General features: G+C 39.0%; 1 protein-coding gene across 21 annotated transcripts in view; it reads right to left on the minus strand.

Moving 5' to 3' along the window:
• ptprk (protein tyrosine phosphatase receptor type K) overlaps positions 1 to 19,431 on the minus strand; it is a 104,448-nt gene that overhangs the window by 33,969 nt on the left and 51,048 nt on the right. For all 21 annotated transcript variants that reach the window (XM_035908469.2, XM_006792659.3, XM_006792658.3 and 18 more), the window contains 5 exons: positions 16,301 to 16,382; positions 14,728 to 14,843; positions 13,649 to 13,823; positions 7,223 to 7,335; positions 6,400 to 6,580 (listed from right to left, as the gene is read on the minus strand). In XM_035908469.2, coding sequence (XP_035764362.1) covers positions 6,400 to 6,580; positions 7,223 to 7,335; positions 13,649 to 13,823; positions 14,728 to 14,843; positions 16,301 to 16,382 — 667 coding nt within the window. The remainder of the gene's footprint in view (positions 1 to 6,399; positions 6,581 to 7,222; positions 7,336 to 13,648; positions 13,824 to 14,727; positions 14,844 to 16,300; positions 16,383 to 19,431) is intronic.

The raw sequence follows: 19,431 nt of genomic DNA on the forward strand, positions 1-19,431 counted from the left end.
TAAACAAATTTATGTGTCTTTAACACCCACACGCACCATGACTTTTTTGAAAACCCATTACCCTATTGACTTATATTGTATTACTGCTTATCTCTATTTATAGTGGAAGCAGGTAGGGAAAGAAAGAGAGAAAGAATGAAAAAAGAAAGAAAGAATAGTGGCAGAACAGAGCAATATATGGACAAAAATGAAACTGGGTTTGAAGAAAGCGAGGAACAGATAAAGGTAGCAGAGAGAGAAAAGGGAAACGGAGACAAGACACAGAAAGAGAGAAACAGAGGTGGAACGGGGAACGACGATAACTCGTCTGGAATACAGCCAGAGTAAAGCGGGACCAGGTCCAATGGCAAACCACAGAGGCTGCCTTGTCCCTTTCCCCCTCCTTTTGGTAGACAGACAAACGGCTGGATTCATGTTGGAACTAAAAGGCTTTGTTCTCTACAGATGCAGCTTTGAAAACAACAACAATACCAATAAACACTAACAATAACACCAACGACAGAAAGCTTCATATCAGCAGAATCCAGAGGTTGGAATTAAAAAATGGAAAACAAAAGCAAAGGAAATGAAACTAAATGAAACAGAACTATGCTAAAGGCAACCAAACCATATCCGTCAACACGAGGTATTAGGAAGAGCCAACAAACACAGCCATAAAACCATTGTGAGAGGAGATGAAGCTGAAGAAAAAGCAGAAGAAAAGAGGAGAGGAGGGGCTGGAAAAGAAAAGGTTGACAGGAGATGCAGCTAAATCCAAGTTAATCTGTCCAATTAGTTCCTGGTAATCCTTCCACTGTCATAAGTAAGACAAATGAAACTCTATCCATTTATTCTGTCTCTAACTCTAATTTCTCTCTGCATGTGTGCTTCTCTTTCTAGGCCACATTTAAGTACTTAAAAGGTTCAAATTTGCCCTCCAACATGTTTTCAATTTGCACTTGGAAGCTACATGGATTTTGAGAGGCTAATTATGAAAGCAGCAATTAAGTCCAAAAAACACTATCCATACAGTGCCGTGCGAGTTGTTTCAAATTAAGAGGCTGAGAAAAATAAATGGAAATCCAGCTCGTGTCTGATGATTAAAAAGACATGCATGAGTTAAATCAAAAGCAATTCAAACATAAACGCGAAGCAAAGAGGGAGGAGTCCACAAATGTCTTCTAAAGGGTAAAGTTGGCTCTGTTCTCTATTCTTCTTATTACCCATAAAACTCAACATTACTAATACCAATAACACCTCTTAGTACTTTCACCTTTTGGCTTTTAAACAGTTCGAACATTAGTGTGGTGTGGAATTGACTCAGATCAAACTACAAAGCACACGCTCGTGGAAATGAGGCCATCCAACTTGTAGGATTCATTAATAGGTAATTAGTTGGTTTTATACTTTTCACAGAAATGGTTTCACAGAAACAGCAACCAGAACATCAGTGATGTAGTAGCTCCTCCGTCTCACGATCCATATGGGTCACAAATGTGACCTTGACATTGACCTTGTTTGGTTGCACTACAATCTGGCCAACACTCCCGGAGGAGCGCCCTTAAACTTGCACAGTTTAGGTGATCATAAAGGAGCAGTGATTCTGGTTAATTGCAGATGCACTTGCACGAGCATGAGCACACGCTAAAAGTTTAATTTAATTCACCGGACCTGCTTATCAAGAGTGCAATCATATTAACTCATACAAAATAAAGATGATGACAGTACACTTTAAAAAGCAGTGTATTTTAAAGTGTCACATTATTGCAACAAAATGTCAAAAATGGAATAAAATCGCCTTTCATGCAGTGTTTTAGCTCATATTTGCACAGAACATGTTGCATTTTTTTTATTAATCTTATTTAATTAAATTTAAAAAATGTCTTCTGAGCATGTGACATTTTTGGTTTAGGAACTACAGAATCTCATGGCGATTGCAGAGCACTTTGTACGCAATACAGCTGAAATCTATCCATGAAAAACTGACCCCTGCAAATAAGAGACCCTCCGTTAGATTAAAAAAAAATCCTATTTGCCACACGAATGTGGACCCGCACAGACAGAACATTACTGTAAAACTGACATGCACAGCAAAACACGCTCTGTCGCTAAATCTGTTGGCTGCTCTTTCAAGAGACTGACACTTAAAAGTGTTGTACTGCTGGTGTGTGTGTCTGTGTGTGTGCATATTCACATATAAAAAGAAGTACATATGACATATTGTGTGTGATTCCCTGCAGCATCTGTGTTTGTGTGTCTGGAAATGTGTTTTGTGATTCTATTCTTCCATAAATCCAAGCGATGCTGAGCTTGTGCAACATATGAGAAATACTGTGACTCTCTTGAACTGTGTGTGCTCAAGCCTCAGCAACTACGATTTGTCTGTGTGTGTGTGTGTGTGTGTGTATCTAACCTCCCATGACCAAGAGGTTTTCAGCAGAAAATTCAGGATTTGGATTAAAAGCTACTTCATCACCTTCTTCTGTCACACACACACACACACGCACATGCACAACACACACTCACTAACCCTTCACTTCAAGTTGATTATATTTCACCCTTCAGACAAGAGCAATACATCACCACAGAAGAAAAACCGAGAAGAGTTGGAGAAGAGAGACAGAGAAAGCGTGAGAAAGAAGCAGGGACAGAGGAGAAAAAAATGTAAACGGAAGAGATGAAAAGAGACGTGAGGACAAAAGAAGTGAGGAAAGGAGGAGATGAAATCCTTCCTGTTATCATATCAATTGCTCAGCAGTGTGTGTGATGTCTGCTCAGTTTTTTATTAACTATATTGGTTTTTTAATTAAACAGTGTTTCGTGTGGTGGCACGCTTGGGCTGATGCCTGATGCTTGTGTGTGTGTGTGTGTGTGTGTGTGTGTGTGTGTGTATGTGTGCGTGGTGTGTGCATGTCTTCATTATATTGTATTAAACTAAATATTCAGTAAACTACAGGTGGTGGGATCAGACAAACCTAACCAAACAGAAAAAGCAAAGGAGTCATTACCATTTAAATAACATTCCTACCCCGTGCCTGTGTGTGTGCCTCACTCTAACAACAAACACAAACACACACAATCCAACTCCAAGGGTGTGTGCACATTTGCATGTGTGTGTGGATAATCTCAGTTACGCTGGAAACACAAAGGGAGAAGGTGGGGAGATTAAACTAAAAACATCAGCATATTATTCAAAATATAAGGAACGGTGCCAAATCATACACTGTATATAGAAGGTGCGACTGTGACCTCACATACTGATTTGTGGACGACCATTAATTTTCAATTCAATTCGATTTTATTTATATAGTGCCAAAGCACAACAGCAGTCACCTCATGGCACTTCATACGGTAAGGTAGACCCCCTACAATAATATGAGAACCCAAAAAATCAGACGATATGGTGTGATTGAAGCTAGAGTGCAGCGGGAAAGAAAACCTGGCAGAACCAGGATCAGTTGGGGCAGCCATCTGCCAGGACAGGTTGGATCAGAAAGCGAGTCAGAAAATTATAACATGGATATTTTGAATGTCACCATTTTATTTTGTTTTTTTGAGTGATCTACGTAAGGACAGTGTGTGCTGGTACTGTTTGACTTGCCACACTCTAAATCACATTGTCTTTTTTACTCAAAAGTAGACTTTAATTTACAAAATTACACTATTTTGCATTAACCTCCTAGGACCTGGCGTCCACATATGTGGACATCACATTTTGGCTTATTTAGACCAAAATATTCAATTTTGGTATACAGGGGCCTGATATCCACTTACGACGACATTATACTGCCAATGTTCTATCGAAATTTTAAACGAATATCCTCATATGTGGCTCTCATTTTTCTTAGAAACAAAAATCAGGTAAAAAAAAAAATCTGGTAATTCTTTGTTTTTACATTCATTGGGTCCCAATCAGCCAGAATATCAAAGAGAAATTAAAAATGCATGCCGTGGAAGAGTTCGGGTCTTAGGAGGTTAAGTAAGACCTACAACTTGTAACAGAAAGAATATACTAGTCATAAAAGACTATGGAATGGATTTATTTGACTGTATATTAGCGAGATGACTTTTGTGAAACCTGAATTTATACAGTGACAAAAGTAATATTTTGTTTTTGGTTAGAACCACATTACTTTTCTTTATAATTGCAACACAGGAATTTGACCTCTTCGCTGGCCTTGACACTGAAAGTACTCGCCTAACGTCTTTCTTAATGTCAGATTCCACTCTATGCTTTGGCTCTCATAAAAAGTATTTTTCATGTCCCTGTTTCTTTCATTAAAGGAGCATTTCTAAATTGCCAGCTTTAGTTTCTCAGCTGAACTGGAGAAAATTGTTTATGCATTTGTCTCAGCGCGCCTAGATTGCTGTAATGCTCTATATACTGGATAAATAATCTCTTACACACCTCCAAGCTATACAAAAAGCCATTGCCAGACTACTAACTCATTCTACTAGGTGAGATCAAATTACTTATTTTATACTTTCCACACTGGTTCCCAGTAGATTTTAGAATTCATTTTAAAATCCTTGTTTATGGAATATAAATGGACAAGCTGCAGATTTTTTTTTTTTTAATCTCAGTGTCTTATTAAACACACTTCTGCTCACAGTCTTTGGTAGCTAGTTGTTCCACACACGAAACTGAGAACTGGGGGGGCACAGAGCCTTTCAGTTTGTGGCAGCTAGGCTTTGGATCAGTCTCTCACTCAACTTCATTTAGCTGATTCTGTGGACTTCTTTACAAATCTGTTAAAAACGTAGTTGTTTACAAGGCTTTCTGTTGGGATTATTCAGTGTACAGAAAATGTAACATCCACAGTAAAGATTAAATACCAGTCAGAAGCATGCTAGCTAAGCTTAAAGGCTGAAAACACATGAGAACAGCCTGTATGCATCTGTCCAAAGGTAATCTACCTGTCAGCAAACAAAAGTGGCTCATCTTTTAGTTCCCTGTTCAATGAAAAGGTACAGATCTTCAGTATTAGATCTCTCGTTTCATCCAACTAATCTAATTGATCTGAGGAATTTTTGTTCATATGGACATTTGCTGCACTGCTACTGTCTGAAATGCCTTTGATGAATAACTACATGCCAGGAAGTCCTTCTAAAAATTATAAAATATTAATGCCTTAATACCAAACATCATAATACACTACAATTTTCTAGTCAGGAACACAGAAAAAAAAATCAGATGTACAGGATTATTTTTTTTCTTTAGTCTCTAAATTCATAATCGCATTTTCTAGATTTGGCCTGTTATCATCATATTACGTAGATTACAATGAGTTTACGTCTTTACCAGCAATGTGTTCCAGCATGAATGAGGAGAAGAAGATTAATTTCCTCTTCCTGTCAAACAGGAAACTGTTCAATACACGAGTCGCCTGAACAAGTCTATGACTTCCTCTCTGTCAATAAACAGACACCACATACGTGCAGATTCATTCTTTGTTAAACACACACACACACACACACAGGTTGGCACACATCAGTCAGACCCTGTGGTTATGAGTTTTCATCTCTCTTTCATTTTTATTCTCCAGTTTCATCATTCTCTCACCTCTTGCACTCTCTCGCCCCACTCTCATTCTCTCTTCTCTTTCTTTTCCAGCCTTATTGTTTTTCATCATCTCTCCATCGCTCCCTTATTCTGTTTCTCATTCAAGCTCATTGCTTTTATTTCTGTCTCTTTCTCTCTCATATCAACCCTCTCTCTCGCTCCTGCTCCGTCTCTCTCCCTCAGGCTAGCTGTGTTTATATTTCAGTCGTTTATTTCTACAAATGTCAGACAGTGTTTCTGCCCTCCGTCTATTGATCCACAGAGAGCGAAAGATGGGGAGAGAGAAGCAGGGAGAAAAGGGGGAAAGGCAGTGAAAAAGAATGAAGCAGAAAGAAAGCTATAGAGAAGGCACAAAGGGAGGTATGAAAGAGGAAGAGTAGCAGAGAGAAAGCAGGAATGAGGTGACAGAAGTATAGAAAAAACAGCATAAAAAGTGATAGAAAGTGCAGAGAGCCTCCAGTGTTATAATCACTCTTTTGCGCAGATCACTGAGCAACCAAGAACTGACTCAGGCTCTCCCCTCCTTTCTTCTCCAATTCCACCCCTCGCTACACCTCTCCTCTTCCTGCCTGCTCATTGTACAAATATCACCCTACCAACTAAAATATATATATACCAAGACAAAAAGAACAGTAGATGGACAGATCGATAAATAATAAGACAAGCAGAAAAAAGCCTGTGTGATCAAGAGGGACCAATTAAGTAATGTCATCTGTGACTTCTTGCTAAACCTGGCTTATCTTCTTTTAGGAGAACATACATAAGGAAGGACTCTATTGACAAGGCAGAGTCTCTAATCACAAAATCAATACATTGAATCCTAACTCTTCTATGTTAACATATTGTAGCTGTCCTACCTGCACATTTGGTCCGAGTAATGAGCGGCGGACCAGGTTTCCCGGTACCTCCCTCTCCTGGTCTGGTTAGTAAGACCCTGATCTCATACTCTGTGTCTGGGTCAAGATGCCATAACTTGTAGTTAGGAGAGTTCACAGCATGAGTCTCTGTCCAGCTGCCAGATGTCATACGGTACTCAACCTATTAGAAAGAATAGAAAAGAATTAATCAGAACATCAATATTAATGTCAGTGTCATATGATAATCTCTGGAATACAAAGGTTTCCTCCATGACCAGATACCATGCTTCTGTTTATGACTTATAACCTTGTGAAAATATGCAAATGACAACTTATAATCATGCTTATAATCATGTTTTTCCTTATTTTCTTTCATATGCTGGTAAATTGCTGGATGTTCATACTAAGCATGGCAAAGAAGAAATCAAGAAAAATAATCCCTGTGAACCAGAAGCTTGTCTCCATTTTTAGACAATTTTCTACGATGTAAGTGAAGGTGGATATCCACAACAATGTTCTCTCAGTCACATGACTGGTGTGAGCACAGAAACAAACCTATAGTTTAAATGTTTTATTTGCAAGAGGCAGACAATCAGAAGAAAGTTGGCTTAGAGGTCAGCTTTCTTCATATAAGCTAAATCGGAATTATTCATGTGACTTAGAAGCCACCTTGTTTTCCTGTAAGAGGATAAATGGTAATTGTTATGGTCTTTGTTAAAGGTTTGTTAAGTAATTACATAATTTGTTAAGTTTGCATGACAACAATGCCCCAATTTACAATGTTAAAATGTTAAAAACATCCAGTACGTCAAGACTAACGCACCTCCTTTAGTATTATAGGTCCATCTCCAAATATGGAGTTAGCATTGAGCTGAATTAGTAGATAAGTGGGGCCGACACCGAGCAGCTGAGGTGGTGCAATTGGGTGCGGAGGCTCTGGGGAGAGAAAACAAAGAACATGTAAGTTGGTTTCACAAAAACAAGGTCACTTTAGGGTGGCAGCAAACATAATAAAGTCAATCTGATAAAATACCTCATTAGTGGTCACATGATTTTTGTGAACTCAAGCATTTTAAACAGAATACCTGCCAACTATGACAACTGTCTAGGGTCTAGGTGTTGTAGCCACGACACCCACTCACAACACAACCGTGACTGTTGAGCTAGGTGAGCATCATGGCTAATTAAATGGTTTAAGATGGTTCATAGGGCTGCTTAGATCCCATGTCCTTTTACTAAGAATAAAATCATAATAATAAAGTTTACACTCTACACATGACAAGCCTTTTACCTTCCTGAATTAAAAATACAGACTAAACCCTTTTCTGATGTGAAATATGTGTTTTTCTTACTTCATCTGTTAAAATCAAATGGATTTTTGCTCCATGAGAAAGAATTTGTGTAAAAAATGCTAATTCAAATATGACAGAACATCTTCGCTACCACAAGTCTGTGAATCTACTATGTTAAAGCAACAGCATGAACAATTGCCAGTTTCCCCCTCTGCTTTTTTGTTCTTTAATCTGAGTCTCAAAGCTTGTACTGGCAAGATGCAATACTGGAAACTAAAGCGACATCCCTGACTTTCCATTCGATCTACCAAAAGAACCTTCCCAGTAAAAAAATACACATAAGTTGCTAACATTCCTATCTCTCCCTCTGTTTTGACAAGGTTGTTTGCTATGCATCACCATCACCCGAGCATCATCCACCAACAGGCCCTGACTTAGGGGACTGATATTTACCCATCACTCCCCAATATCTCTGTGCAAATGTTTTCTGCAGGACTAAGGCGATTAGAGCCTAGAGGCCAAACTCTGTTCTACTTGTCAGATGGCTTTTGGAATTCAAGTCCTTATTCAGACTGAAATACATGCATTATATAAGCATCCGAAAAATTTAAAGAGACATCTAAAAGGGGATTTGGTTACCATTATTAAGTTTGCTTATTTGCCCAAACATTCAGCTCATCAACTACCCCTTTGTTAGGTGTAACGATTAATTACCTTACAGTATCATTTCACAATGTAAAATAAGAAAAAAAGTACAATTGACTAAATAACGGCAATTAAGTTTTAAATATTATGCACAGTATGTAGTTTTACTAGACGTATGTCCCTGTAACACGGCCACAAAGTGCTTGGTGAATAAATTCTGTGTTTTTACATAATGTGATGGATGCACGATGGTTCAGGGCCAGCCAGATCCCAGATAACTGTCACACATCTGTGACTGACAGGCTGAAAACACATACAACCTTTAAACACAGTGCATCAAAGTTTGATCTACTTGACACATCTACACACACACACACACACACACACACACGCACACACACACACACGCACACACACACAGATCAACACATGAATTAATCACTCTCCTCACACACATGCACTGTGATCTGTCTCGCATGCAGTAAATCATAAAGATTTTTATCTTTCTCAGACACAGCACCAGCTTCAATCACACCATATCAAAGCAAGTACTGTATTATCTAAATTAAATGTGTGTGCCTGTGTGTTACTGTGTATGTTGCTCCATTAACAGTTATATTTCACATTACTGTCACCTGTTTTTTTTTTTCTTTGTGTGCCTGCGTTGTCATTTTTGTGTGTACTGAATGTGGCTGTCAGAGAGGTGCGCACGGGGAAGCAGCGCTTTAGCAACAGATGAAACACTGAAGTTTGACAGCACGCGCACACGTGCAAACGCAGACACACAGGCACAGGCAGGCCAATGAAGCTGAATCCAGATAATGAATGTTGAAGTTACTTCAGAAAACCACCAACGTCAACGGCATGTCATCTGCAATGCCATCAAATAAGCAAAGTAAACAACCCGATGATAAATAAGCACATGAAGAAATAAAGCAGATTCACAATGATGCATTTTTAAAGGGCACAAAACAGTAGGTTTATTTATTTTTTAGCTTGTGTGTTAGCTTGAATGCGTGTTTGAATGTTGCTTAAAATCTACTGAATATCTAACAGATAAATAATACACATAAAAATGAAACAGTAAGAAATGTAACTGGGTCATTATGAGACTCCAGAGGAAAAAAAACCAAAAGCTGGAACAAGCTCAAACTTTACATTTTCTCCTTGTTTTGTTCCATCACTTGTCATTTGTGCAACTGACCTAAAAAAAAAATATAACAAATCATCAATGGTGTTATTCCAATATTTTGCGGTGGAATTGCTGTCACTATCTTTTTTATTATTAATCACATGTGTGAACCCCTCTCATCATTCTCAGGTTTTTGGGTCGAATGTAAATGAAAATGAGGAAACAAATGAACACTGGGAAAGCTTCAAATGTATATGCTGATTCTGACCTACACTGCCTCTGTGATTAATTTCTTTATATTGTCATTCATTTTCTTCCGATATGGAAAAGAGCAAACAATCAGAAGCTATTATGAAAGATGTTTTGGTAGGTTCTGTGCTTTTGTGGTTTGTGATGTGGTGACAGAGACAGTCAGACTAATATAAGAAAAGAGTGGAAAAAGAGAGAGTTTTCATTGGTGACCGGAACCCACCAGGAATGTCCTTTGTTTTCCATCGTCAGCAACCTTGTCAATAAAGTTTAGCTTTCACAAACCTTTGCTGACATCACTAGGGAGCTCACTGGAGGTCATGTGACCTCCAGAACTACAGAAGTGTGCATGAGCGTGCAACTGTGTGTGTATTTCAGCTGCATTAACAACAGTCCAGTGGTAGTAGTTTTGGTTTTCTATAGTTTTCTATAATGCCTGAAGCTCCACCTGTCAGTCTAACTTAAGAGTGTGCGACTGGCGACAAGAGAAAAAGGGACATTTTAGAGGTGGACCACTATAGCTTAAACCAACTGCAGGAATTCAAGCAACTTGTGTGTGCACATAAGTCTGATACATGTTTGTGTTTGTGTGTGTGACAGTAATATTGCAGGAGATTTTTAGGCCACGGGTTGTGTGTAATGCAAGCTGGCATGGTGATGTATGTGTGTGGTGATGATGCACTCTGTCACCAAAGGAACCACAGGGCAAGGCTTTATTAGAGCTCGCCTCTGACCAAACCAAAAGTGACACGCACATACACACCCAAACACACAGTCGGACTCTCTCATACCTCTCATGCTGTTTATCTACAGTAAAACTTGTAAAGGCAGAGCTTCTGCTTGCCAGCATCCATCCATCAGGTCTTAAAATTTTGGGCTTTGGGCTATTGAACCTTAGTACTGTTTTGGTACACAAGGAAATGTATATGTAACGCTGAACTTTAAAACTGGCCTCTGGATATTTGATCAGATCTTGTTTACTTGTTTGGAAAAGCAAGCGACCCAGGGATGCTGAGTTGACTGTTATATTGAGAGAAAACAGCAAGTAATCTTGAGAGAAGCTACAGCTTGTGTGAGTGACGTGTACTTCTTTCTAAAAACCAAGTATCTATTGATCGCTTATTAAAGTTTTACAAACGAATAATAAACAAATCACTGTATAATGTGACAGTATTTTATTCATCTGGATTTTGGCCAAGCTGCAACTCTTGAGTTAAACCCCACAAATTAAAACTGTATAAATGGTTAAAGGTATTATGAGGGCGGTGTCTGTTTTAAGGGGCAGGTCGGCTTTGATAGTCTGTCACTGGAGTAGATGTCCAAGCTGTGTGCTCAAGTGTACAAAGAGCCAACCCCAGGAGTCTGTGCTCTAGGTTCTTTAATGGAAGCTCTGTTGTTTATATTGCATGATATTTAGCAGTTAGCAGTTATCTGTGTCTGAGCAACACCCATGTAGCCTGTGTTTACTAAATAGGCTTGGTAGTTAGCTAGTAACTTAGCTGTCATATGCTTTTATATTTCAACAAAAGGGAAGAGAGGTGGAAATGTACATACAGGAAATATCTTGGAATCCCCTGTCACACCTCTCAAGCTCCCAAGACACACGTCTGTTTAAAGAAATGTGATTCTTTTCTTTCATCCTGACAGCCTCCCCACATGATAATGGCACATCTTTGTCATCTACATGTTATAAATATCAATAGACTATTCCTGTGAGTAACCGTAGTGGGGCAATTTCACATCCTACAGTGAGCCACTTTAAGGCTTTGAAGATGAAACCTGGGTTATTTTTTATGTATATCATATTTTGGCACATCCATATGAGTTCTCCCTTTTCCCGTTTTCCTATAATCTGTATAGATGATTCCTCAAGTAATAGCACATTCCCAGCAGTTTGCCTGCTAGCTTAAATTTCACAATAAATAAATATTAAATATCAAAATATTCAGAGCGAAAATATTAGCAATGCAGCAACACTGTCCATATTCATGGTTGTCAGTGTCCTGCAGGAGCCTCAATTATCCAACAAGCAGACTTTTCAAAAAGTGAAATAAACATAATCTCTGTTTCTTTGATTTATCTCCGGCTCTCTTCTCACATCTGATATTACCAATAAATAAACATGAGGCTCTTCTCCTCCCACATTCATACATGCAGTCCTTATTATTTTATTGTGATATCTTTCTAACGACCAGATTCAAGATCAATATTCATAATCACCAAAATTCCTCAAACGTCCAACAGTATCGTTCCTACTGATAAAAAAACCAAAAACACTGGCTGGTTATGAAAGACACAGCGTTCTCAGTGCACCGTCTTGAACCTGAATCTATTTTCATACATGTAGATTGGTTCCTTTCATGTTTGGACACATATCTCCTGCTGTGCGAGTTTCTCATCTCATTCCTCTTTCCCTTCTCGCAATCAAAAAAAGATGTTCACGATAAATAAACATTAGCCACTTACGTTTTCCTACTAAATCAGCAATGTCCTGAAGATCTCCTTCCATTACTGCCTGATAATCCTCATCAATAAATAAATAAAAATCTGTTTATGGTTAGGGTCATGTGACACAGAGAGTTGAACCTCTATGCCAGAGAGTGTAAGAGCACCTTTATCTGAGGTACATCATCTAATATTCATATTCATGGCGCTCGTTCCTGCTTTGATTTCTTATTTCTTTCTGCTCTGACATCTCCTATGCAGAATAATAAACATGACTCTGCTCTGCTGTTTACATATTCACACATATTCTTGATTCTGATATGGATATTCTTTGGATAATGAGCTATTTACATTTAACTTTTCTCCACCAACTCCTCTCTTCTCTTTGCTCTTCCACCTCCCCACCCTACCCACTCCACCCCCCTTCTGTCACTCCCATATCATTCTTTCTGAATCTCTTTCGCCTTTACCCACCCCAATCTGCCCCCCACCCCCCACCCCACCCCCCGTGTGTCTCTCTGGGAGATGAATTGAATATGTAAGCTATTGGATGTGAATGAATAAAGCATCCCATCTCAAACACACATTGGTGACACCTTATTAACCACATGTCAGATGCACATGACAGCTGCAGCGCGCGCACACACACACACACACACACACACAAATACACAGATTCCATTCGCGTACACTTAGACACAGCACGCCCATGCTGGCATAGACAACAATTGAGCTATCTCATCCTCATATAAGCATCTACACACACAGACGCAGCATTTGCACCCACATTCAAACACAAGAGTAGCACACATAGATCTACATACCCTCCCTCATTAGCCTATATTGTGACTTTCATTTTATGAGTCAGTCACAGTGAAACACAAAGTTGATCATAACAAAAAAAACACACAAACACACAGAGAGGTCAAGAAAACAGCTAGCCAGGGTACATGGAAGCACGTAGGATGTAACTCAGCATTAACCTTTTAATTACAGAGTTAGTCTATTATTAAATCACTCTTTCATATGATAAGACATCCTCTATATCATGGCTAGACTATTAATTTTCATAAGGGGCAACATCATGAACTAAATATTTTGCCCTTAAATGAAGCTTTAGTCCAAAATCACTCGTTATTTACTTCATGCTGCACTGGAGTCACTGTTGACTGTCCAAATTAACATCACTGAATTAAACTTAATTACTTAGCTAATGATAAAATATGCTATTGGCAGCTGTGATTTAAGCAAACAAATTTGATAAATGGCTCAAGCTCCTGTGAATCCTGATTTTGTTTACTTCTGTCTGACTTTGTTGACACACTGTATTAAAAATTAATACATTGGGAACTTTCATTGTACGTCCAAGAATTCTTCAAAAAAGCTTCTATATAAATATACTACTATCAGATTTTTTAAAAAGCAGCAAAAGAAGTTAACAGAAAATCTATTAAATAACCTTGAAAATGTTTTTCAAAATCCTCACCTCTGACGATAAGCGCAGCAAAGTTGGACACCCCAGAGCCGCGCTCTGACTGGGTGACACAGCGATACAGATCTTGATCTTGATTAGTGACTTCTTTGAGGTGGAAGGAGGCAGCAAACCGTCTGTGGTTGATGTTTTTGGTCAGAGCCACTGGAATATCCTCTCCATTTCTCCTCTACAGACAAACACACACAGACAGACAGATCAGGTGTTGCAGCGGGTATGAAGGGTTAAATGCCTTGCTCAAGGTCAGCCAGCACTGACCACAGACACGTGCGCACACACTCATGTGTGTACACACTCTCATCCCCCTCTGCTTCGCTGACAGCAGGTTTGAAGGTCATGACTACAATAGAACCATAATGAAATCAGCAGCTATTAAACTCTTAATCATGTTAGCTGCTAGATGTATGGCCTGAAGTCAGTCAGTGTGACTGTGACTGCGTGAGTGTGTACTTGTGTGTTTGCGCAGTTGACACTTTATAATTGGACATACAAGTCCTAAGGGTGTCACATTCAGTACACTTTTTGTGTTGTTAAGTAAATAAAGCTATATACTGCATATTTATATTATTTTACAAGGAACTGCTCGCATTAATCAGCACAAGAATGCAATGACAGATTTAGCAAGACCTTGCTCATTTTCATTTGTACTGCAACTTTATGAAGACAGAGAGTCATATAATGAAGGGAAAGTCTGTCCCAATTACAGAAAACATGCTCTTAGTTTTTTTCTCTTAACTTATCAAGCCTTTCTGGCTTTAAAGTTGACTTTCTTAAATATGTTTTTAACTGTCATATTCTGTAAAAATAAATAAGTAAATAAATGAAATCCATTCAATAATGTTGTAATTGGGTACACTAAAATGAATACCACTGTTAGATGTGACAACACAGGCTGTTTTTGGATCTGGGCTTGAAAGGCTGCGAATATTATTGCAATTTAAATACTGCTAGTTAAATAACCCCATAATCATAATTAATCGTTTAGATCTGGTCTTGCTACAAACGCCTTGTAGAACTTGTTCGTGTAATAACAGAACACCGCACACGTTTTGCAAATGTTTTCTTGGTTGTACCTGTAGCCAGAGTTTATTGTTCGAGGTGTCTCGCCCCGTGGCGATACACTGAAAAGTGGCATTTTGTCCAGCGTTCACCTCCACATCCCCAAGGCGCAGGAAATGAGGCGATTTATCTGCAGGAAATGAGGTCAAACAAAGAGGCGAATCAGATTAGGTTTACAGCGAGGATATATGTATTTGTGCTTTAAAATGTTTTGATTTTATTCCTCTCTTTAAAATGGAAATGAGGTGACAAAACGGTCACCTTATCACAAACACACAATACATTTCAGGACGATGGGCCACCCTGAGGAATATGTTCATTTTTGTCATTATTATGTTTTACTGGACCACAGCACAGTACTGACTTGCCATTGCCAGGTAACATTAATGCCACATTCACTACATGTGACTGACATAGCTTCCAGTTCTTAAATACCATGCTAAGATAATGAAGTAAGCCTTTTTAGACCCTGAAGATGCAGTTCAGCCGTGACATCTTTATTCTGGGGATGTGATTGCAATCATAGATAGCAGCTCCTATGGTGAATGAAAACACACACACACACGGACACACGCTCACAAACACACAAGCTCACACATGCACGCATGTGAACGTGTCCACACACACACAAACCCGTGTGTCCAGAAATGCAGCTGTGAGAATGAATGCTTCCACTGTGGAGACTAAGTACTAATTCCTTTTTAAATACTTGCTCCCTCCTATTAAGGGCCCCGCTGCTCTGCCTTTAAAACACCAGGGATCCCTTTTTTCCCTCCCATATTTTACAAGATTTCACGTCCAAGTGTAGAAATGTGTTTCAGAGTCATATCGACAACTTGTGACAGAGACAGGGACCACAGGGACATCACGACCCCACAAACTCTACAAGGGGGACTGTTCACGACACTTTATTTTTATGACTTATAATCAATAGAATCCATTAAGAAACAGAATTGTCCTGGAAGATTTCAGTGCTTCTGCTAGATAGATAACAAAAACAGCTGTAATAGTTGCCTCTCCAGGAACATGCCTATGGCTTTAGATTAACGGACCACCCTTCTGTTAACAGTTTGTCGTCACAACACTTTTTTTTCTAGCCTCTAGTGGTAAGGAAACACTCAAGCAAAGAAGAGAGGAAGACTTGAGACGTACTGAGAATTTAAAAAGGATCGCAGCCCTCATCTCTTTCCTGTCAGTACAGAGACAAGAAAGCTACTGTTCACTCTGTGTGTGTGTGCACGCATCTGTGTGTGCTTGTGGGTTAAAGAGAAAGAGCGAGAACTGCTGAGTGGTCAGAATCTTCTCTCTCCATGATTGCCCTAATACTGTCTCATTTCCCGCTTCACTCTCTCCTATTCCCCTCTTTCTCTCTGTGTTTCCTCCTCTCTCCCTTTTTTATTTCTCTCATTTTTCTCTACGACTTGCCTTTCTCCTCTTGCCACATCCCTCCTCTCTTGTGTCACCTTCCCACTTATCTACCCATTCAAGTGCAACAGAAACCATCCCAGGTACAGTCTAATTAGTGGCCAAAGCTATCAGCGTCTATCCAGCGGACTAGGACTAATTGCTGGCATGCTAATGACTCACCGCATGGGTAGCTGAGCACCTGAATGTCGTCTATGGCGATGAAGCCGGCTTTGCTGTCCGAAACCTCAGCTTCAAATATGACCTGAGAGAAGAGAGATAGAGGAGATTTACCTATTGCTCTCCCGATTGCAGTTTAAACAGTTAACATTAACACTGAGATGAAGATAACACAAATTACTGACAACAACATTTACAAGTAGCACACAAAATGCTTGAGCTTGATACCCTGAAGAAGTTGAATTTGCAAATGTAACAATTTGTGCACATAAACCGTGTATCAAAAACAGAAAATACAACAACAGGAAAAACAAAGTCAAAGCCTGAGAGAAAAGTAATCTGCAAATGCTCTGTTTGCAAATCACAAGCCCCTTATGGTTATGAAATCAACTCTTTAGTACTGTTACCAGATCACAAATTGTTTTGATGCATCCTAAGTGCAGTGGAAGCTGCAAAGTGAGACTATTGCCATTTCAATTTGTTGTGAATATGAACAATTCAATCTTAAAGCAGGCTGAAAGTCACCGACAGCAGCTGTTGATGTGCTTTAAACTGGATAAATTCAAAACCGCCACCCTGAATGCAGCTGGATTTATAAATTCTGCCCAACACGGCAGGGAGGATAAATGAGATACTTCCTTATGGATCATAGTAATCTCTTTGGGTACACAAAAATGGCTGCTAAAGAAATTATAGTATATACTGAAATCCAGTGTGGTAAGTCACAGAGCAAAGAGCTATGACCTATCTGTTTGGTCTTTTTTCCCCATGCCTATTTTTGCTTTCCTTTCCTTTCCTACATCTGTCTGTTTTCCTTATGTTGTCAAACATCTGTGCATGTAACACATGATGAGAACTTCAGCAAAGGATGAAAAAAAACTCCAAAATAAATACATGAAATTCAATTTTCTTTTAGCTATGATAATAGTGTGGGCCTTGGGAGTTAAATTCAGTAAATCCATTGTACTGACATCCATGTTCCCCACAGGATAATTCCTAATTTCATTTTTGTGCTACCAGCAGGTCAATGATTGATAAATACTTCAAACACACAGAGTCACACATTAGAGGCATGGGAGGCTGCCATTAGCTGCCTTTCTACTGCATGAACAGCTCCCCGATCAGCCATTTAAGCCTTTTTCTTCATAGTGTTGGAAGATCCGCAATACTTTAAACGTTATGTAATATTTGCAACAATTTTGACTGTGATGCCAAAAGTTATGACTAAACAATCTGTAAGACCAAAATCTTTTGTTCCATTCTGACAATTTTCTTTTTTTTTTAAAAGGAGTTTAATCAACGAGCATGTATGTAATGCACTTTTAGTTTCCCTAGAAAAGCTTCCAAAAAAGACCATTACTTCATGGTATAGGCCACCTTAAAAGTGCTGGATAGTTGAAAACAGCTCATTCTTAAGGGTAGAACTAAAATGTGATTTGGGTACCATGACCTGGTGAAGGTAGTGAAAGTTTCAGCGTTATGGGAATGGCCTCGGATGAACTGGAAAAACAAACCTGTCGTACTTGTTTTGATTCCCTTGGGGAATAGAAACGCACAGTGTTTGTCAATCCACCAGGACTTTACAAAGTATTTAAATGTAAGCTGATAATTGGGCAAAATAGGATATTTCATGTATATATAACTTTAAAATATAATGGGTGACCATTGTGAATCTGATGAAAATAAAAAAAACTATATGTGGATGGATCATGTGTTAGTATGATTGCTTGGAAGAAATAAGCAATCATGGCTGAGTAGGCAAATTACCTGCTTAACACTAAATAACACTGGCAAGCTAAATTTGTAGATTTTAAGTGGAGTCATAACAGTCAACAGGTGCTTCAACCTCCCTGCAGCTCACTAAGGATCTGAATTAGGAAAATCCACCTCATCGTAATCTCTCTCTTCTTCACTGCCTCCTCCTTGTCCATACGTTAGCCTTCCCAAGCCTTTTCCTCCTTTCTCTATTTCTCGCTTGCTGTCTGTTTTCTAACAGTGTTTATTTAGAAAGGAGCACCTAATGAACAGAAGAGAAGGGACAGGAGGAGAAAAGAGGAGGTAGCCATCAAAAAGAGAGGCAGAGGGAGAAAGAGAGCCAGGCAGTGAGCAGTTGTTGTCATTCATCACCTGTAAAAGGAAATCTGCCGTGAACTGTTTACCCACAGCTTATCATCTCCTGCCTGTCACACTCTCCCCCTCTCGGTCTCCCTCCCCTACCAATCTATCTTGTCTCTCTCTCCTATCATCTTTCACTCATAGCTCACTGCGGAGCCCAGCAGAAAGACATCAGCTGACTTTTAATACCTTCATCTCCGTCTATCTGTCGACCAAGCTTTCCTGTCTGCCTGCCTCCTATACACCTGCATGTAGGTGCATGTATAAAAACATATAAACAAATGTTTTATGTTTATGCTTCAAGTCATTGAGGACGAACTCGGGTCACAAGTCTGGGCAATGAATGTTCCCCAAATAAAGTGAATAAAATGAATCCTCTCAAATTATCTTAATACTTTTTCTTCTTACATAGCCTAAAGGAAATCTATTTAATATAGACATAATACTTAAATGAAATGTGTGGCTTAGGGCTGGCTCTTTACCAGCCTGCTATTCAAAAGTGAGATTAAAAAATCTTTAACAACCTTTCTGAATTTGCAGTGAGTGGAATCAAACCCACAGTATAGTCTGAGGTTTGTCTGTGGACATTTAGCTGAACAAATTATGTTGGTTATGAACTTGTTTGAACCTGACAGAGAATGAAAGACTGAGTACACAAGGTCTGCCCATTGGTGTCCAATTAAATTTTAGCAGTTAGGAACTTTAAAAGCAAGAAACTTGACATCAAACTTTTAAACATTTTCAAATCTCAGGCCAACTCTTTTGGCAGTGAAGCAAGTCTCTGCAGTCAAATCAAAGATTATAATCAATTTTTTGAGCTGGTCTTAAATCTACACTCTGCTAATGTTTGTGTACTCGTGAGTGTGGTATTGAAAGGATTTTCATCATGCCCAGGGACATGTGGCTTGGGTGCAAGTCATTTTACCTTCTTGTAAAAGTTAATTGTCTATAAGGCCACGTGAATTCATATTCATATATTGGATTGCGGTCACCTCTGATACATACAGGGGGTCAAACAC

The sequence above is a fragment of the Neolamprologus brichardi genome, chromosome 15 (genome assembly GCF_056152115.1).
Source record: "Neolamprologus brichardi isolate AB-2024 chromosome 15, ASM5615211v1, whole genome shotgun sequence".
Taxonomy (NCBI): domain Eukaryota; kingdom Metazoa; phylum Chordata; class Actinopteri; order Cichliformes; family Cichlidae; genus Neolamprologus; species Neolamprologus brichardi.